At 37.6% G+C, this 22,239-nt stretch overlaps 1 protein-coding gene across 1 annotated transcript in view; it reads right to left on the minus strand.

Moving 5' to 3' along the window:
* The window catches only part of si:dkey-106n21.1 (solute carrier family 23 member 2), a 61,214-nt gene that overhangs the window by 22,398 nt on the left and 16,577 nt on the right, over positions 1–22,239 (minus strand). The window contains exons 2-7 of the mRNA XM_039615643.1: positions 17,251–17,403; positions 10,904–11,061; positions 7,911–8,094; positions 7,103–7,284; positions 4,742–4,859; positions 3,079–3,235 (exon numbers count right to left, since the gene is read on the minus strand). Of these exons, the coding sequence (XP_039471577.1) occupies positions 3,079–3,235; positions 4,742–4,859; positions 7,103–7,284; positions 7,911–8,094; positions 10,904–11,061; positions 17,251–17,403 (952 nt within the window). The remainder of the gene's footprint in view (positions 1–3,078; positions 3,236–4,741; positions 4,860–7,102; positions 7,285–7,910; positions 8,095–10,903; positions 11,062–17,250; positions 17,404–22,239) is intronic.

The raw sequence follows: 22,239 nt of genomic DNA on the forward strand, positions 1-22,239 counted from the left end.
AATGTTTTATTACAGTGATTAAACCATGCTGTAGGTATTACAGGTACTGCAATGCAGTGGTTTGAATCATGTCTATCTAACAGACTTTAATTTGTCCATGTAAATGGCGAGTCCTCTTCACACACAGAGGTTAATTATTGAGTTTCAATGGTTCAGTGCTTGGACCTGTTTACAATGTACATATTTCCATTAGGCAATATTATTCCATTAGGCATAGCATACTTTTTTAAAATACATAAAACATTGGGTATGCAGATGATACCCAACTTTATCTATCCACGAAACCAAATGACTCCAGGAGTTCAACTCCAGGAGTGTCTTAAAGACATAAAGACCTGGGTGACTTCTAATTTCACTTTCCTTCTAAATTCTGATCAAACTTATTGCACTCGACCCTAAAAATCTTAGAAATATGGTGTCCAACCAAATGCTTACTCTGGATGGCATTACCTCCAGTAACACTGTAAGGAATCCCGGAGTTGTTTTTGACCAAGATATGTGGTTTCTTCCATTTGTGCGATATCTATAATATTTAGAAACATTTTGTCTCAGATAATGAAAAAGTAGTAAATACATTTATTACTTCAAGACTGGACTACTGTCATTTGTTATTATCAGGATGTCCTAAAAGCTCTCTGAGAAGTTTTCAGTTAATCCATAATGCTGCAGCGAGAGTAGTGACAGGGACTAGAAAGAGAGCATGTTTCACCCACGCTGGCTTCTTTCATGGGTTCCCTGTTAAATCCAGAATCAAATTTAAAATCCTTGTCATCACATACATATTGTCACAACTGTAACACAACAGGCACTAGAGCAGGAGTGGGGAACTCCAGGCCTCAATGTCCGGTGTCCTGCAGGTTTTAGATGTGTCCTTGATCCAACACAGCTGATTTAAATGACCAAATTACCTCCTCAACATGTCTTGAAGTTCTCCAGAGGCCTGGCAATGAACTAATCACTTCATTCAGATATGTTGGTCCAGGGTGATATCTAAAATCTACAGGACTTAGGCTTTTGAGGCCTGGAGTTCCCGATCGCTGCACTAGAGGATGCATTTATTCTTAAATCTGGCGCTCCAGTAGACTTTTTCAGCTATTGAAAAGATGATTTCCCCAGCAACTTTGAGAAATTACAACATAAAACTTTGTTATCCTTGATATTTGGGAAAATCTCTTTCTTTAGCAATCTCCTGAGCAATTTTCCATTGATTAAAGGTGTAAAAGGTATATAACTATTTCTACTGTACCAAAATCTTCAGATTATCACCAGCTAAACCCAGTAAAACCCAACCTTCCTAATTAAACTTATTTAACATCCATTATCTTTGTCAATGTCTGCACTATTGCAGTCAATACTGCTTTCAGTCTCCAACTTCTAACATTAAAAACTATTATGTGCTGTCAAAGTTCTTTGGGTTCACAATAGGATATCAGAGTGAAACCAACAGTTTTTTATATGTTATCTTGTTATTATTGTTAATGAACATACCTGTAACTGACAGTCATTTATTCGCAATAAACAATACCTGTCAAAAACATTGTACATGACATTTTCTTTGTTAAAAGGCAAGTGTTTTTCCTGCCATCATTTCAAACAATTTTGTTCATTTGCTTGGCAAGTATCGGCAAGTATTTGCTAATCTGCTCATCTGCCTTCACACACACATCAACTTGAGTGACATCCCATGCTTAATGCAAAGGGTTTAATATGATGTTGGCCCACCGTTTGCAGCTATTTCTTTATTCCAAAGGTGTCAGGTTGAGGTCAGGACTCATGGACCAGTGTACAAATTAATGGACCTTGTGATTGGTGATGTAAGGCTTGGATGCAGCTGTTTGGCCATCGAGACCAATTCCATGACATTCTCTATAAACTGCTCTTCTGTGGCACTATTCTGAAGGCCACATGAACTTTGGAGGTCTGTAGTGAAGGCAGAAGGTTGGTGTCGTATATGCACTATGCACCTCAGCATCTGCTGAGCTCAATCTGTGATTTACTCCTTTGTGGCTGAGTTGCCAGATAGGAGTAATTCCCAACCGCTTCCACTTTGTTATGATACCAGTAGTAGTTGACTGTGGGATGGTTAATAACGAGGAAATTTCAAGCCTGGACTTGTTGCACAGGTGGCAACCTGTCACAGTTCAGAAGAAAAGAAGGAGTAGACGCAATTTGTATGCTTTAGTGCTTGATTTTATATGCCTATGGCCACGGAAGTGATTGGAATACCTGAATTCAATAATATGGATACTTTCGTACCATCTGTAAACAGCAGATGATACGTGCAAACAGCTAAAGTCTTACAGCTGACTTTCCCAACATGTTTATTGAATGAAAAATACTGACATCAAGCTGAACCTGTGAGTTTCCAACAGGGAAATGCATTTTATACCCTTACATGGACTATATATTATTCCTGTTACAAAATGATATTGTTTTGCTTTGATCTCCTTTTTGTTTTAAAAATAGGTCCAAATTGTTTCACCTTTGCCTCTACAAACGTGTTCTTTCAAACTACAAAACACACATTCCACAGTCAAATCCCACATGACTTCTTACCAGTCAGAGCCAGCTGACTGTTGGCACGAGGTTTTATGTCGTGATACAGTTCAATCTATCTGTCACTCTTTTCTTACATACCAAGGTTTTAGCAGATACGCATTAAGCAATAAATCATAAATAAATGTCTGTTTTCCTTTCATATCTAATCATTTGTGAATCAGTTAAAAGCAATTGTGCAACATTTAACTAACCACAGTTTTGGATGTTTATCAAGAGTAGCATAATGCGAAGCAAGCAAGCTAAATGCTTTGTAGAAACATAGCTTCTAAGAATTTTTACTTTATCTGTAATACAGCAATAAATGGCAGATCTTTAATAATGCAGTTACTAAAGGACTTTTGCAACTTTAAATGTTTACGAAGCAAAGTAGTTTCCCTAATAAGTGTGTTGTAAAATACTAAAATGAAAGATTTATGAGGAAAGGTGTTCAAAAAAATTCAAAAAGTAAACAAAACATATATATATAGTATAATAATGATAATTAAAGAAGTGTTTGAAGTATGATACCTATTCACTTACCAGGGTAAGGCACATGGAACCATGGAGAGTTTGTAACAGCATCCAGGTTTATGTCGGTTCTGGCTGAGAAGCCATACGTATCAGACTTTGAAGGCAGGACATCAAAAATGGTCAGCAAGAAGCAGATAAGCCAGCCACCACACATGCCAAACAAAACCTAGAATTTTTATCAAAAACAAAAAATAAAAACAAAAAATTCAACTAATTTAAAAAACAATGCAAGTCTGAAGTTGTTTTCAGTAACACTTTGCTGTAATAAGATGTTACACGCGAATCTGTCTCAAAACCAATAAACCAGTCCTCTCCATCCACACCCCTCCATAGTATGTAAGATCGTGGTGACAGCTTGTCATTGTAAGCATGATCACATTATTGATCAATTTGGTAGATGTCCTTCTGCAGCTGTCATAAATTTGAGCCTGAATACATGTGCATACAGTTTGTCTGGGACTCCAGTTTTGTTTTGTTTTTTTGTTTTTTGTCATCACATTTGTACAGGGATTACAAATTGGGAGAAAAGAACTGTGCACATGAAGGCTTTTATGTAGGACATATCCAGGAAAGTGAAAACATAACTCATAGTCAAGCAAACATCCAAGCAGAATGTGCTGATTATATTTCCTAAATTTCTGCCTTAAAGTCATCATGATACATTGATCTGTAGAATCCATGAATGAAGATTCATGGAAAGTTCATGGGTTAACTTGAGATAATTAATTCTAGAGGATTTCAGTTACCAAGTATCATAACCATTATAATGATTGCCTAAATAAGAATATGAATCGACAGAAGATTGTCTGTACTTTTGTACAACAGCAGAATCTTTTCTTAAATAGAAAGAAAAATACCGTATTTTATGATAATGAATACTGATGAATAGCTAGAGCAGTTAAGCACTGTTTACTCTACTATCAAGAGGCATTTAGACTTTGTTGGTGTTTTCAGACTTTTCTGGAAATGTTTCTACCAACCATTTGATGTTTTGCTATTCTTTAAATCTCTATTTGTTGAGTAGCTTAAAAAGAAAGCCATGGATGACGCTGTCATCAAAACTTTTTTTTAAATTTTTTTTTATCTGCAACAGAGATGTAGCTACAGATATGAAACAGATCGCATTCTAGAAAAATGTTTATTCAACAAGCATGCCAAGTTTTGATGCTTGTGGTCTGCTTGCAAAAGGACTGTAGTTCAGCCGAGCACTGACACTTTCAATGTATCCCATTGCATGAACATGAAAAAGGAAAGAACAGCTTAAAAAGAAATTACATTATCAGTAGGTAATTATCACAATAGGTAATTCACAGATATTGCTATTTTCTTTTCTTTTTTTCTTTTTCGTTTCAAAAAGATTTTTTCAAAAGATTTTTTTCCCAGTGTTATCAGCACTATAGAATGCCATAATCATGTTTAAAAGTAGAAGGCAGATTCGACATACTAGTGTTTAACAAAAAGTCAAATTGTAAACTTGTTTTCAGTATACAAATGTTGTCTGTTATACAAATCTAATCATTAATTTTTTCAAGTCTAACTTGACCGGCAGACTTTGAAATTTTTATGAAGCGAGGTTAGGATGTTCAAAACAGTTTTTTTGGGTCCCATAATTTCATTTGATCTTTTTATCACAATGAAAAGCAAATTAGACTTGGAAATTTTGACAACTCACAGAGAACAGCTTGAAGAGTGGGTACTGGAACACCATCCATTTTTTATTCTTGTAAGCAACCATTGGAACATCAACGTTGCTGAGATATTGGGAGAACAGTAGAATCAGACCCACTGTGCTATGGGAAAAAAGAAAATGGGATAAAATGTGTCAATCATAGTAATTTCCCCGAAGGCTTGGCCCTTGCTTCCAGCTATTTGTGGAATTTCTTTTTAGCAGGGCATGGTTCACAGTTACAGGGAGGTCAGGGCAAGTGAAAACATGTCACTTTACACAACAGGCATGCCTGGTACTTGACACCTGAAAATGATGTGTTTTTGTAACACTTCAAATGTGATGAAAGATGTCATACTGTGCATGAATACTGGTCAGACAGAAGTGAAGAGGTGATTTACAAATGAGCTGTCCATGTCTGCTTCTACAAGCTGCAGGATATGGACTGACACTTCTATTGATGGATGAGGGCCAGAGAGACTGCTGAAGTTATGAAGGATATGACTGATTACCATCCATATATGGCACCAGGAGGTGGATGTGCTCAACCTTTTAAAACCCACAAGTATCTCTCTATATAACAGCATTAGTCTGCATTATCTCAAGATAGAAATGTTAAATGAAGACAGATTTCACAGGGTAACACTGGACAGGGCACAATTCTTAGTTGGAGATGTGGATTAACACAGTGGGCATTTATGTTTTAAAAACAAAAAAGGGTAAATTTGTCAATATAGAATCAATGTCACGATGCTTGGGACTGATTGTGGGTTTTGAATTTGACCCCATATTTCAATCTTGGTTAATGGTTGATGTTCATGGTGGTTCTTAATTTTTATGACTGGATTTTGGTTTGGTGTTTTGATTTCTCTCAGTGTCCATGTCAAAGTGTCCGCATTCATGTCTGTCATGCTCTTTTGGCTTCTTGTTGTTTTATTTGAAGGTTTGCATCATTTGTGTGATTAAATACCAAAGGTGAACCAGAAAGCAGAGCCAATGTAAAAGGTAGTGAAAAAAATTTCACAGGTTTTATTTGCACACAGAAAAGATGGATATAAGTACACAGGGGTCATGGGAGTTTGCTCAGGGAGTTCTTCCATGTCTGGGGGGAGATTTCCTCTAATGAGAGGACAAAAGTATTCAGTCAAAATCCACAGTAACAGAGATTGGTGAGAGAGTAGACAAATGAGTAAAGGGGCATACTTTAAGTTTGATGAGGGAAAGACTTTCTTGAGGGGGGAACAGAATGCTTGAGCGCTACAAACATGGTAAGCACTGGTATGCGGCTCATGCTGCACTGCATTCCAGACTCTTCTCATGGATGCACCATTGCACAGAGACATCTGTGCATACCACCTTGGAAAGTGACATCCTCCGAGTCTGAGAGCACTGGTGCAGCATCCTGGACTCCCTTCAGGAGCAGAGAGCTAGCATAGAAGATGTGGTTATTGTCACCCTCAATTAAAGGTGATACAGTGAGAAAAAGTACACAACTGTAACATCATTTTTTAACAGTGTGAGTGGCACTATGACACTGACAGATATCATCTTTAAGATCATTTCGAAATGTGTCACAATCAAACTTAGCCACTGGTAAACAAAAAAAAAAGGAAAAATCAAAGATATTTAATACATTTAATATTTGATCAAATGTCCTTTAGCAAGTTTCATATTCCACGGATGGTTTTGGGTAGCTCTTGCCTGACTTTCAAGCATTGTTCACATTTTTGAAGTTTGAGGTTAAGACTTTGAGAAAGGTGTTGCAAAAGCTTACCATTGCCCTGGTTTATCCATTTCACAACCAGTCCATTACACCAGTTTTAATGTGTGCTTGGGGTCATTGCCCTGTTGTAATACCCAATTGTATCTAAGTTACAACTGATGCTTTCGAGCTATACTGAAGAACTCTGAAGTAGTCTGCCACTGTAATTATTAAGTCCACTGTGTTTTGTACCATTTCCACTGGTACACTGCAGTATGTTGTTACCAGCTCTGTGCTTAACAGCTGGTATAGTTTTATTTTGGGTTGAATGCCTGAGCCTCACTCCTCCAACAATACTTGTGGTAACTATGGTCAACTTAATTTCTGTCTAAGTTGAACATAAAACCTTTCTTTGCAAGCATTCACTTCAGAGGAATTATGGAAAGCTCAGTATTACCAAAACATTCAGAGTCTATGTCTTTTGACAGCAAGCATAGAGGCAAGTGACAAGTAAAGAAACGTGTGAATATGGGTTTCCTGTCCAATTAGAATTATATGCTTTGATATGATAAAGACAAAGTTTGGACTGGTAGACACTTCTGATGACCTCAGAGACTTCTTTCAACATCTTTTCCAACATAAAGCTAATCAGGATTTTAACTCACAGAGCAGCTATTCCCCAGTGGCCTCCAGACTTCTTTCCAGCCTCAGTAAACAGTGACAGACCAATGAGATTGATGGTGGGAGCGATAGCCAGAGGACCAATATATCTTAGCACAAGGCCCACCAGCCCAGATAAGCCTAGAGTCAGCTGAAGGAGAGAGGATACCAGAATGGCTCCCTGGATCTGTGGAAGATAAGGAAACAAGGACATAATGTCATTCCCTATGCCAACATGAAGGTTTCATATCTAAAATTAAATGTTGTGCATCTTTTGCCATCATAATGCTTTAGTTTGATTTTAACCTTTTAACATTAAGTTTTAGGCCTTTTACAGAACACAGTTTTAGAACATGAAAATCTAAAAACTGCTCAAGATAAAAGTCTGAAATTTTCACTGGTTTGACCCAAAATCTGAAATTTGAAACTGACTGTCTATTAGCTATTTAAAAAAAGCAAAATTCAATCAGTCCTGTAAAGTCCCATATTTGAGCATACACTAATAAAGAACTTCACATTGCAAAAGACAGCTAGTCACAGTTTTCAAATAGTGCAGCCTCTGATGAGAAATATATACATATATATTAAACCACATTTAATGTAGCTATTCTCTCATTGGGTTCTTCACTCTGTCCTTTTTCCTTTTGTTGGATCTACCCTGAAGTACCCCTGAGCAAGGTACCGTCCCTACACGCTGCTCCCCGGGCGTCTGATTTGCGGCTGCCCACTGCTTCATTGCTGCTTCAACATTTTTTTCCCACTTCTTTGCTCCCCCCCCGTTTTAATTTCATTTTACCACGCAAGTGAACATACCTCACGCATTCTTGTCATCCAGACCTCATCTGAATTTTCCATTTGTAGTGGACTGGTGCCATTATGAAACTGCACCAATAGTTTCACAGGTGCATTTGGCACAGGACACTGCCACTTGGGTAATGCAAGAATTGCCAGGGTTGGAGTGATGAAACTGAATGTGCCACCCTGGAGGATTGGTAACCTGCAAGTCAATAAGTTTAAAGTTAAAGGTCAAAGGTCACTTAACCAAATGATGTAAAGTCTCTTCTGATTACGTTTATCTTTGTATACTCAAAGCAAACCTGAAAAGAATTTTTATTAGCAGATTGTTTTCTCTTTAGTCAGAAAACAAAACAGTATTATTTCTAGGTTCTAAGGTCTGAAGAGTCTGTTTCAATTGCTACCATTTTGTATGCTGTAATACTTTTTTATGCACTTTTTTGCCTTGATGTTTATGCTGTTATCTCTTTATTTTCTTGTTTTCCAAAATGATACATGATACAACGATACATTTCTGTATTACAAAGGGGAATGAAACCAAAGAAACTTAAAGTACTGAAGTACTTCACTCAAAGTATTTTCTCAAATTCCATTGTTGTATGTTTAAGCTTTTACCAAACTGTGTAGGAGGAACACTTAACTCTTAGTTAATTGCTCGGGCTTAGTGTTACAATAGTAAGCTTGAGCTTGTGGAGCACCAGGCTGCATTGTGATGTATGGCTACACTGCTTCCCACACAAACATGATAAAACTAAAGAAAGAAAAGTATAAAAATGAGTCTTTCTATTTCAAAAGGATTATTTTAATCAAATTTCAAAATAACTACACTGATTTTACTCTCTCACACACGTATATATGTATACATACGCGTAAAACAGAGTATAGAGATAAAATACTATGGATAGCTAATGCAGTTTTGTAGTACAGATGATTAAATTATACGCCGAAAAACATAAGAACAAAACCCAGAAACAGATCAATCTCATGAAACAGCATTCCATAAGATTGGCCTAAAAGTTAACTTTTAACCTTAAGTGGCAAACGGACATTAATCATGCTGATGTTTTTCTCCACACATAATCATCTAACTGTCAAAATAAATTGCTACACAGAATAGGCGGATTTATTATTTATAGCTGAGGAGGAACCATGGTTCATTCTTCATTTGGACACTTTAGAAATTGGCAGTTGATTATCACGAATGGAATCCCTTTCCTGATATTTCAACTTTGTCAAAACATCATATCTGGCATTCTATTCATCCTGTCTTCCTCCCTTACACACATAAACAAGCCCATCAATCGTTATCCGACTTGGTGGTATGTGTACCTGTCTGCATAGAGCTTACCTCAACCCGTATTAATCAATCGTTTGTTTATTTTGTAGTCTGTAGTACAGCATTTTACAAATCAGTTAGTGCTTGTAAAATGTATGTGCAAATGTATAGTATAGTGTACAATCCATTAGTTTTATTATACTGTAATCTGCCAAAGGGTAGTCAAGCTTTGATGATCACAGAGTCCTGTAATGCATTTTTTGGGAATGAAATCAAATGTTATTTCTTTGCTCTTAGTTTAGACTACACTCGTGTCATAGTTATGTACCTATTTTCCCCTTGCCATATGCTCATAATGAACAGTGAGAATGCAGTTTGTCTATAAAAGTAAATCAAACATCCAAAGAAAAAGTTTCAAACTAAATGAAATATACCCATAGTGTTCATTCTTTAAACAAAGGATTTGGCTGTAGTGAGATATTAATGGTAACCCCTCCTTGGTAGGACTTCCCAGCAAGTCCTGGCAGTAACCTGAAAAGCTCATTTTAAGTTTTCTGTAGCCTGATAATAAAAACTGTCCGTGCATCAGAATCCACTCAATCCTTCAAATCACGTTTAAAAACCCACCTGTTTAAGCTAGCCTTTGAAACAAATTAGATTTAAAATTTTTACCCGGTTCACGTTTGTGCCACGCCACTTATCTGAAACTTTTCCGAAATGATAACTGTATTTTCTTCGTCCCTCTATTGTTGTAACCCCGCAAATGCGGCTCTTATGTGAAGCACTTTGATGTACCTTGGTTTTTTTAAATGTGCTATAGAAATAAGTTGGAAATGAAACTGAAACTGAAAAACATCCCCCTTTTCACCCAAGCAGTTTTATTTGATTTCTCTACCAATGGCAATCCTGCTATTTATTTAACAGACTCTTCCTGTTGGATATAAATTTCAGCTAACATTATCTGTTAACTAACTAACTACTCTGCTACAGAGGATGCCGCTAAAAGACTTGAGAATGCTACATGTAGAACACATACCACCATATTCTTAAAAAAAAGAATGTGCATAAGAAAACTGGCTCTTATGATGAACTCGGAAAGAAATCGGAATCCAATCAGTGGAGTTCTTGGAAGAAAAGAAACCCCTGGCCATTTGCAAGGTATTGTAACTTTTATATCTAACAGCAAAATAACAAAACATGTAACTATCATTTGCTGTTGTTATTCTTGTTTGTGAATCATAATAATCATAATAAAAAGTGATATGTGTGTCAAAGTGTTGAAAAGTGAAGTTGCTCTCTTTCAGAAAGTGCCCTAGCTAGGCAATAATTTACTACTGACATTAGATGTTCTAGAGATCCCCACGGTAAACTAACCCACAGTTTAAGTCCACATGAACCACTACAGGAGCTGGGCTGTTACTTTAGATCCTTTGTGAATGTGTTTTAGGAAGACTTTTATTAATCCTCAATAATCCTCACTGAACAAAGAAATGCTTCCCCAATATCAGGTGTGCCAAACACATAAAACACTCACTCATTCTTAGGTGGGGCATTGTCTCAGTTTCCACTTACCACAAATCTTAACATACTGACAACCCTATTTAAAACAAGAATACATACACACACACACACACTGTAAAACTAGTGCCAAAAGATATTACACAAGTGGAAATTCTTGTGTGAACACTTGTGTCTTTGTGTGCTTTGGTTCACTGAAATCGTAAAAGGGTGTTACCTGTTTCCAACAGTCGTCTGCAGCAGCGTACACAATCCTGACACAAAGAATATGGTGGAGATCAGCTGACTTTTAGCGATGTTGTTGTCCTTTATACAGAGCGGTTCAGCTAAGATCAGTGGAACTGCAATGATGCCACCGAAAGCAAGAATGTAATGCTGCAGAAAATGGATTAATAGAGAGAATTTATAGGGTTAAACATATTTTCTTTTTATACAGATTAATTACTGTTTTTATTTTCATAAAACTCCTTTTTATTTAACTTTAATGCTTGCTGTATTTTTTTTTTTAATTGAAAAACAGTCACAATGTGCAATGACATAGATGAGAATTAATTTCATACCAGACTGTACTGGATGTCATTATCTCAAAATATCTGCGAACAGATCAGATGCTAATGCCAAGTGTAATTGAGGAAATGTCTAAATCTAAAACAGTAATATTGGTTTATCTGATGTTCTCTACTCACTAAGCAATAAGAGTTCCCCTCTATCAGTGTTGTGTTTCTTTGCTTTAAATCATTATGACAAAGGCTATTTCTTGTAACTCAGAACTAGTGTGGCGAGCTAGAACAATAATAATCTTGTATCTGCTACATCAAAACACAACGGCCTGGCTGGCAGGATATGTTCAGTCTCAGATGTCTCACACTTTAATCTAATTTGAGTGATGCACAGACATATATCTGGACTCACTAAGGCTGGTTCTCAGGCTTCAGCCTGAAGTACAAAACACATAATATGTCATTGACAACACCATAGGTGTGGTCAGAGCAAGGGCGTAGATTTGGCATGGACGGAAGGGACATGTCCCCACCAATATCCAGCAATTATTCAATTGTCCCCACCAATAATTTGATCTCTTCGAGTAAAGAAAAACAAACCCGATAGAAAGAAAAAACGATCTGTCAACGTCTCATTCGCCTATAGCGGTGCAGAAAGAGTTAAATTACGTTCTCTACTAGAGTCCTACGTCATGTGACAAATATGGTCAATGTGATTGGCTGTGCCTTTCAGGGAGCTGTGTTTAGTTTTAGCAACGGGAATCCTGCGCTGCGAGGGCCTGCAAGGAGGAGAGGAGGATGGCAGCAAAAGGAAGAACCTGGATATAAAAAAGTATAACTAACTAGCAGCACTATTAGTTATCTCAGTCTCCCAGAGTAGCATTTCTAATTTTGATTGAAACTTTCGGAGAAAACGGCAGCCTCGAGCAAGCCAGGATATTAGTTCACAGAGGCTGTTAAAATTATATGTCTAACGTTAAAATGTTGGTGACACAGTAATTTCATCCTAATGGTACTGACATATTCATAGGGTTAATTTTTAAGACAAAATATCAAGAGGTAGTCATGATTTTGCAAATATTCCACCTTGTAGTGCAGTTTTCACAAATTGTTTTAAAAATGCACTCACTCTACAAACATTACTGATGAGTCAAGATCTGCACAAATTGACAGAAACACTGAAGCAGCCACCCATTTTATTCTTATTGTCATGTATGTCCTATTTGACAGGTGACAGAAGATCCAACACAAAGCTCAGAGAGTAATGGTGACACAAGATCACAGGTGAAATTGGATGATGACTTGGTGGAAGGGGCGGATCTAGAAGGGTGGCATGGGGTGGTAAGTGACACCCTAAAATGATCCCTTGCCACCCCAGTTTTGCATATGGCAGTGTTGTTTATTAAAATAAGATAGCATTAACAGTTGGACCGTAGTTACAGTCAACAGTGAATATAAATGCAAAAACTGAATATATTGGATAGTGACCCCCCCTGCACCATTAACAAATGGTTCAGCCCATAGCAGGACCGACTTTTTTCTTGTTTTCAGTAGCAAGCGATAGGGCTGGGCCCTATACCGTTCATGGTAATACCGGTATAATGTTGGGCAACGATAAGAAAATGAAATATCACGATAGAATATGGGTAAAACGCGCATGTGCAGTGCCTTTGTTTTCATACGCACATGGCGGAAAAAGCGTGCCGGCGACGGAGATGTGCAGTGACGTGCAGGTTTATCCCTGTGCTGTTCTCCTCTGTCTTTTGGTGGACAAACATTTATTTTACTGGCACACATCATTTGTGGGGCCTCTTATTGCGGAACCTGATTGTTCTCTTATTTTAGTTTTAGTAATATTTTTAAATGGTTCTAGAAAATGGAAAAAAAAAAACGGCAGGTTGCATTTTTAGATAAATAGTTGTATATGTTTACAAAATGTACAATTTATATCTGCATTTCAAGTTATAAAAATTTACTCAACATGTCTGTTTTTTTTTTTTTTTACAGTAAAAGATACTACTAGGATTTTAAGTTCTTTGTGTGATTTCAGATCAGTAATAGTACTATTAATAGTAATGGTAGTACTAATGCAGTATGTCAGTGAAAAAAACAACTAAATTCAGTTGAGCTGAAAAGAATGATACCAAACAAGGCAAGGGAAAAAATAAAATGAAAAAATTTGAGGGTGAAATACAAACGTAAACTCAAAAAAGGAGTCAAAATGGCGGTTGTATTTCAGACCTCAGTGGGTTAATCCAACAAATTATGAAAAATTAGGTTTAAATTGTTGTTCGTGACAGTGCATTTCTGACATTTTGTGTAATTTAAGCTGTAACAATGTGATTGTTTTCTAACAAAAGAAAGTGTGAAACTTAAGTTAGACTTGTGTTTGTAAATGAATCGTCCCATGTTGTGTAGCTTTCTGGATTTTATACTTATTGGGATACATATTTATTTATTATACAGGCCATACAGTACATAACATCAAAACTCACATGTTTTATGTGACTAAAGTGTTTAATTATGTGGGCTACAGACAATAATTAAGTTATAGACTATATTTATATGAAAAACGTGTATACTTACTGCATTTGAATCATTTTAACCATATTTAACCACCTGCATATGTCTGGAGGGAAAAAAGGGGATTTGATTTTGCCACCCCATTTGATTTCTTTGCCACCCTCATGCCACCCTAAAAAATGTCTCTAGATCTGCCCCTGCTTGGTGGTTCATTACTGTATTTGAAGCACATGTGTTACTGCATGTATTTGGAATGTCTCACTGTTATTTGTCAGGTGAGAGAGGCAGCTCTGCCATGTTGTAGCTCGGACAGAGTTGAAGAGGCAAGGTCACAGGTGACTGACTGATGTTTTGGTGCTATAGATTAACTAGTATTTTTTATCATGACAATTGTTAGGCTGCTGATGTCAATTGATTCATTAGTGTATATTTGACAAAGAATCTGAACTGACATGTCTCACTTTTTATATGGCACGAATCAATGTGGTATTTTATCAGGTAGCAATATGTCCTAGTGCAGTCAGAGGGGAAGAAGAGCCAGGGCCAAAGGTGAGGCACATCAAGCACAGAATAATAATTTTAATCTGAGGATAAAACACATGTACTGAGGCTGAAAGAAGCTTCAGTGCTCTCAGAAGACTAAAAAGATGGCTAAGGTCAACAATGACTCAAATGAGTTTAAACAATGCTGCTGTATGCCATGTCCACCAGGAGAGACTGGACAGTATAGGTGTAAAATAAATATGCCAGCAGTTTATCTCAGTTAACGAAAGGAGAAGGCATGTGTTTGGCTCTTTCACATACTGGACATTGAGTTGTTGTGTGGGGCACCAGTAGTTGTGTGGGGTAAAAAATCCCAGTTCACTGATTTGATTGGGGCAATAGTGCCTAAAATGTTGCATAATTTTGCTGAGAGATCTTTCACTTTGTGGTAATCTTAGATGAGTAGCTTTATGGACAAAAACCACCAGGTCATTCAATGTTCACTTAGTGCTAATGTGTCAGAGATGTTGGTGTACTATAACTGAACTAATGTTGTTAAGTCCTTAAAGTCATATTCTTTTAGTGTCATGACTGTATTTGAAGCTATTTTTATTTTTGTATGATACCTGATTTATATGGAATATGGCTGAAGGAAACTAAAGTCTAAAATACTTATTCAGTCATTTGTTTAATAGTAATTTAACATTATATAATTCACATATAAAACTATGAATTGTAATTTTAAATGGTTCAAAAGCATGTAGAATAGGATACGTAGGCAAGTATATTTCTCCTTTTTTTATCAAGAAGCAAAGACAAAGAGGAAAAAAACAAGAAACAGGGCAGGGTTTGGTGGTTGAATCATCCGTCCCCACCAATACCAAAACCAAATCTACACCCTTGGGTCAGAGCTCATTCTCCTATCAACACAACCTAGTTTGTCAATGTCGTCCAAAAATGTGAAGTGATTTGTAAAAAAAAAAAAAAAAAAAAAAAAAAAAAAGATTATATAAGATTAATATAAAAGATTAATATGGGCAATGGAGAGGGTATCCTTGGTGTTTCTGCAATGCTGACAAAAGAGGTAATGCCACAAATATGGGCAAAACTGTGATATCCTTTTATGTCTTTGCAGGTGACATTCAAGGCTTTACCATACATCACACAGGGGTGAAAAACACGGGCATCAAAACACTGAAGGAAGATTCTGATCGGACTTGGCAGATTGATGGTTTTAATCCTTTTCCAAACCTGCAACTCCCTTAGACATCAGTCAGGGAGATATTAGTTTCATGGCAGTGAGGAGGATTCCTTGTGGAAGATTCCTGACAATTATCCCCCAATCATCCTTAGTGAGACAGACTGGTAGAAGTTACTCTTTCCAGATGTATAAACCTATAAGATTTTACATTTTGCCCAACATTCATATTTTGTGGTCAATCCTGTAACATAAATGGCCTTTTGCCATGCCAAGTTAAAAGACACAATAGAACCTTCAGTATCACTTATTCAAAGATTCGAGTGAGTCGTCATATATTCATATATGCTAAAATGCTAACAGATTATTTTCAAATAAATACAAATCAATAATATGCTACAGGAGAAAATAAAGTCACCAATATTTTTGGTCATTTCAACATCCCAGCCTTGGGGCTTAAATTTAATATATTTTTACAGCATGATCATATTTTCCTTGTCGCTGGTTCAACCAAGGTCACTCAGTCTGAAAGAAAACTATTATTATAACCTTGAAAATATGTAAACTACTTACTTATGACCACACTTTGGATTTTAACCACATTGCAGGTCTTGTAAATAATGTTATTGAATGATTGAAATGCTGTTGCTAATCAGCCATGAAATTAACCCTTGACATTCTAGTATTAGGTGCATGCCTTACCCACACTGTTGTATGTTATTAATAAAATAAAGTCCCATTTCCAAAAATGTTTTGACATGACTTAAAATAGTTTAACTAAAAGTGTAAAGAAAATTACATGTCACATTTAGCTTTCCCTCCGTTTTTACTCAAAATCCCCCTTTCTCTGTCATTTCTGCTCATGTCTAGAACAGTCTCACACATACAAGCACTCACATGTTAACGATTTTACACTAAAGTCACTAAAGAGTCACTAAAGAAGCAGGGTTGGGGTAACTGACGGGCCTTATTGTTAGCAAATAGATACTGATGCCAACATACATTAATTATCACCCATTTTTAAAGTGAGACATTTTCTTTAACTACATTAATGTCGTTTTTTGAATTTTGAATTATTGTTTATTTTTTTAGTTTGTAAGTGTTGCAAAAAAAAGACATTACCATCAACTTGTCAGGAATATGGAAATCTTCTAGTTATAATTTAGAATACATTTACCTCAGCTTTAGTCACACTTCTCTTTCTCTGTATTAAAAAAGCTGGAAGCTGGAAACATACAGCTGGGAAAACACTGACAAACCTACTTTCCTAACTGTCCAGCACTAAACTGCAGATAAAGGAAGCTGATGGTGCAATATCTATCAGTAAGTTAATGAGTTATAGAAGGCTTTTAATTGCCTCAAAAAGAAATTGACAAGGATGGGGGATTTGGGAATATGAATAATCACTGCTAATTTGACCCTTCATTTGCTGTAGATATAAAAGAGAATTTGTTTAGCCAATGCAACTTTATTTTTGCAGAGCTGTAGGTTTGTCTCCTTGATTTGGCATTGATCTAACATCAAGAGGTTTCATTATAAGAGTAAATGGACTGTTTCTTATACACCCCTTTTCTATTTTAGCACTCAAAGCACTTATTCACCCATTCACACAAGCACTTTTTTTATGCTCCTAAGTGCTGTCTTTCTACAGTCACACTTTCACAGTGAATGTATCGGAAAGCAACTTGGGGTTCAGTATATTGCCCAAGGATACCTTGGCACGCAGACTGGAGAAGGCAGGTTTGACCTACCCATCAAAGATGTTCAATAATTGAAAGCAGAATGTTTTCCCGCAGTAGTAGCAATACAGTGTTTTTTCTGCTGTGACACTGGACTAAACAAGTCATCAGATAAATTTACCTGGAAGCCAAGCAAAATGCAGAGGTACCATGGAGGCCTGTCATTAAGAGAGTAAACTAAATCTATTTTTTTCCCTGTTGTCCCTTCTAGGGTTTCCTCTGTGTGAGACTCCCCAGGATCAGCTGTCAGCTGTGGCTGTTCATCATCTTTGTCCTTTAAAAAAAGCACAGCAAAAGTCATTAGTCATTAACTAGTCATTAATTTAGCAATGATATTTACTGAGTGTCGGCTCAAATACTAAGACTGACAAGTGGAATCTTGATCTGTGCAAGGGTGGATAAGATAAGTGAAATGGAGGGCAGTAATAATACATAGATCAAAGTCAATGTTTAAGTACACAACATCATTGTCATGAGAGCATGCACCAAATTATTTGAGTTTAAAAAAAGTGAAATGAAAAGGAAAATTGGAAAAAATGGAAAGAATGATTTAAAGCACTAATTTAATTAAAGGCAATGTAATACTTGTAAGGGAACTGTTCACAAGTCTAACAAAATGTTAAATGTAAATTGCAGATTGGGTAAAAATATGATTTTTATTCCTCCATCCAACCCTTCATTCACCCAGCCAGCTGAGGTCATAGTGAGACTGGAGCTATGAACAAACATATGACCAGTATACTGTCATATGTTTATTAAAGGTTAATAGGGTAGGAGCCTTTCTCAGAGTACACGGTGGAAAGGTCACCAGTCCAAATATATTAATATTTATGATATATTGAAATTTACAATAGAATACATTGCACAAAAAATGAGGTTGTCTGAAAAATGTCCTGGCTATAATAGCATTGCATTTTTTATGAAGTAAATGTAGCTTTATTGACTTTTTAGAGAACCTGACATATTGATAAATATTGTTGCAAACTGTTACAAATCTTTCGATTGTAATAATGCATGAAGTCCGAAACAAATAAACATCACTGAATAATTAGTTTAATCCACTGCAATGCATTTCTTCCTCTGCATCGTTTCAGCAACTGTTTTGAAGTTTTAATTACGTTAAAGGCCAATTAATTGTGTGCACAAGTTTGAATTTATTTAGGATTTTTTTATGTATGTATATATTTGAGCTTGTATGTATGGTTTTACATAAAAGGCCAATACACACTCAAATCTTTTAATAAGTGGTCCTGAAACTTCTACAATGTCTTTTAGCTTGACAAGGACAAGGCCTGTTAACTTGTCATTAGTGACCATGATTGACTATAACTGGTACTATTTTTTTTTCTTTTTTTCTGTGTTGCTTTCTCAGGTGGAGCTGTGGGCCGCTTTTTTTTCTTACAGATGCTGCCTCCAGTTGGAGCTTCTGGTTTTTCTGTCATACTTTTATTCCATTTCCTTAACTGCTTGCAGTAGTGTTGTGCTTCCACACTCTGCCAGATGGCATTACTAAATGCATGGTAGTAATGTTGCTCTGTGATCCTCTTGCCTTGTCCCTGCTTTGGCAGTTATGAATCCTGAATTCTTGTTTGTCTGTGACTTCCTGGTGAAATGCAATGCCTGTGCTTTGTGGGAAAACTGAGCTCAGGTTCATTGCCTCACTTACCTGTCTCTTTAAGTTGCTTGCCTGCTTACAAAAGACATATTCCCCTCTTACTCAACTGCCTGTCCAGTCTCCACCACTTTCTTCCTCTACTGTCCCTGGGATCCTCTGGCCTGCCAGTAACAGCTCCCCCATCTTACCTGAGTATTTACCTGTTGCTAACAACTTCTTGCAAAACATGACAGAATTATCTGGCCAAACACTGGACTCAAGAGACCCAGCTGCCATACATATATGGCTACAAGGTTTGTCTTTGGGCCAACACAACCACGTGCACCATTTATTCATGGAGCAGCTATAGACCAAATGTGCACCGTAATTCTGACAAGTAATTCCGGCCTCAGTGCCCATCACAAGTCTCCCACTTCTGTGCCAATTGGTGGGGTCGTTGCAGGGATTGCCATTGCAGTGCCATTCACCATAGCCATTCACCCCACTTCTTCCACAGTGATTGGTATCAATTGTGAGAGCTTAAAAAGCTTTAAAGCTTTGCCTTCCATGAAGTTTTTCTTTGTTGAAAAGAAGAGTAAGACTCTTAGGCCATTCTCTGATTGCTGGGGGTTTCCGGAGGTTAAACCAAATCACCAGATTATTTCTGTTCAGTTCAGCCTTTGAGCCTTTTTACACGGCGCCATAATTTTTTACAAAATTAGATCTGTGTAATGCTTATAACCATGTGCACATAAGAGAAAAGGATGAGTGGAAAACTACTTTTACCACTCTTTTGGGACATTTTGAATACTTGGTGATGCTATTTGGTCTTACTAATGCCCCTGCTGGTCTATGTAAAAGCAGAAAAAATGTCCAAACAATAGCATTTCTGCTCCTTCTGAAATTGCATAGACATCCTCCATGCAATTAGCAGAGCTTTCTTTTTGCTATTTATTATCAGTAATTTATGAAAAACAATAGTACTCTCACTAAATTGGCCTTTAAGTGATTGGCCCCAGATGGTAAGTTAAACCCATGTGGCTTTTTCTCCCAACGTCTGTGTCCTGCTGAAAGGAAATATGATGTCGGGAAATGTGAGCTACTGGAAGTGTAATGCTACCATTAGACAAGTGCAAATGCTGGTTGGAGGGGACTGAGCAGCTATTTATCTTCTGGAGAGACCACAAGAATCTCTCTTACTGGACATCTGGTTACGCTATGATGGAGAAAGTAGTGTAGGGTCAGAACCCCTGATAGCCTGTCATGAAAATACCCCATACGACTCAATATTTAAAGATGTGGATGCAAGATAAGTGGTGAGAAAAGAAACAAAGGGATCAAAGATACTAATCAAAGATTAGATCAAAGATTACTACTATGATTAATAAGGAAAACCAACACAGACATGGAAATCATTCATGACTATTTTAGTTAATGGTAAAGGTGTTAGCTAACTAGCCATAAATACACTGATCAGTGCGCTGCCCTGACATTAGCTTTCGCTCTGAAATTTGACAGACATTCTGTCCATATGTCAGCAGTGTCTTTTTACTCAGTTTGCCCCACTGTTGGCAGTAAAAGAGGATTTTACTTCACCTCAGAGCCCTCACTCTGTATCACAACATTGTGACTCAGGGGCATCAGTACATCACACTTTCAGTCACTGTGGCGGCGTGTGGTTTGTGGCTCAGCTTTAGGGGAGGGATGGACCAGTGTGTTCAGTTTTGTGGTGTCGGCTGGAGAAAGAGTGGGCTGAAAAGCCTGCTGCTGTGTGTGTTGGAAATTGTTTAAAAAGCATTATATAAACTGGATAAACTGTCTGGGTTGTTGCTACAGTGATCCGAAAATTTAGTCATGTCATGATGGATCCGTGGCCTGTTCAGCCAGTGGAGGTGCAAGCCAAGATAGCGGCTGACCTGGTGGCGGCACAGCGCCATTTTCTAGACAAGCAGCAGGAATAATCCAAACGGCAGATAAGGCTCACATGTCTGCTTGCCTTGACTGGCTCCTCACTGCCGCTGTTGCTGCTCCCCAGAGTCCCAGCATTGACCACCTGATGGAAAAGAGGGAGGACCCCCAGGCCTTCCCTGAAGTTTTGCAAGCCACGGCAGAGACGTGCTGGCTGCCCGAGAATGAATGCTCACTGTGGCTGCTGTCTCTTCTAGAAGTGGACGTTTAGAGCTTAGCCTTCAGGTGGCAGTTAGAAATTGCTTTCCCAACATCCAGCAAATCATCATGGATCGACTGGGGCTCTTGCATGAGCATCACTGCTATTGGTTCCTGGAAGGGGAGATGGGGGTGAGAGATTAGCCATTCACCTACACTATGAGGCTCCACAATTGAGTAGCCTGGGGGAAGCTTAGCTGTTGAACATTCTGACACTGATGCAGCTTATGGAGGGGTTCCCAGCATAAACAGTGGAGTCAGTCTGCTGTCATTAGCCAGCAAGCCTCAAGCTGGCCATGATGCTGACCAAGGAGGAACCCACAGCTAGTGCCTGATCCCAGCCACAAGGAGGAGGCCCTATGGTGCATCCCCATTGCAGCCAGCGGACTCCAACGTTTAATCACACTTCCACTTCTGATATCTCTCCACGGTTCTGGCATCTAGCATCTTTGCACCTGCTACCATTAATGGAGGTCCCATTGAGTTCATTGGCATGAACCTCATTGAGCAATTTCACCAGCATCCAAGCGGATAGTGCATTTTATTACTTGTAGTGGATTCTGCAACACGATATCCTGAAGCAGTGCCGCTGCGCACCATTTCAACAAAGACTCTATTTTTGACTGGTTTTGATCACAGAGTTGCAGTTGTACATAGTAACAATACAAAATTTTGCAGTTCTCTGTATATTTGTGAAAATGTCCATCCTTGAATTTGTGAATATTTTTTCTATAAATTTAAATCACAAGTATGTGAACATTTTTACACGCAAACATTTCAAATTACAAGTTCGTATTTTTTCTACACATTCTGTCTTTTTATTCTACAAGCTCTCACATTTACAACATATTTACCCTCATAGTAATGCCAACAGACAGTCAGGTCAAACAAAAGGGATGCTGAGACCGAACGGGTCCAACCAGCTTTGCTGCCAAAGTTTGTTTGGATTTAGAGAACATTAGTATGGACATATGAGACCTAAAATCCAAAATGAAAAGTGTCATTCAGAAAGTCCTGTAAAATAATACGAAAACCTGGAGCTCAAACAAGAAATAAACCACACTTTAACCTCATTTAACACAAAGCTATAGCAACATTATATTGCCAGATGTATTCGCTCGTCTGGCTTCACAGCTGTATGAACTTGAGTGACATTCCGTTCTTAATCCATAGGGTTTAATTTCGTGTTGCCCAACCCTTTGCAGGTATAACAGCATCAACTCTTTTGGGAATCCTTTCCACAAGGTTTAGGGGTGTGTTTATGGGAATTTTTGATCATTCTTCCAGAACTGGATTCATGAGGCCAGACAGGCTTACAGTCTCGACTCTAATCCATCACAACTATGTTCT

Source organism: Oreochromis aureus, linkage group 7 (assembly GCF_013358895.1).
Source record: "Oreochromis aureus strain Israel breed Guangdong linkage group 7, ZZ_aureus, whole genome shotgun sequence".
Lineage (NCBI taxonomy): Eukaryota > Metazoa > Chordata > Actinopteri > Cichliformes > Cichlidae > Oreochromis > Oreochromis aureus.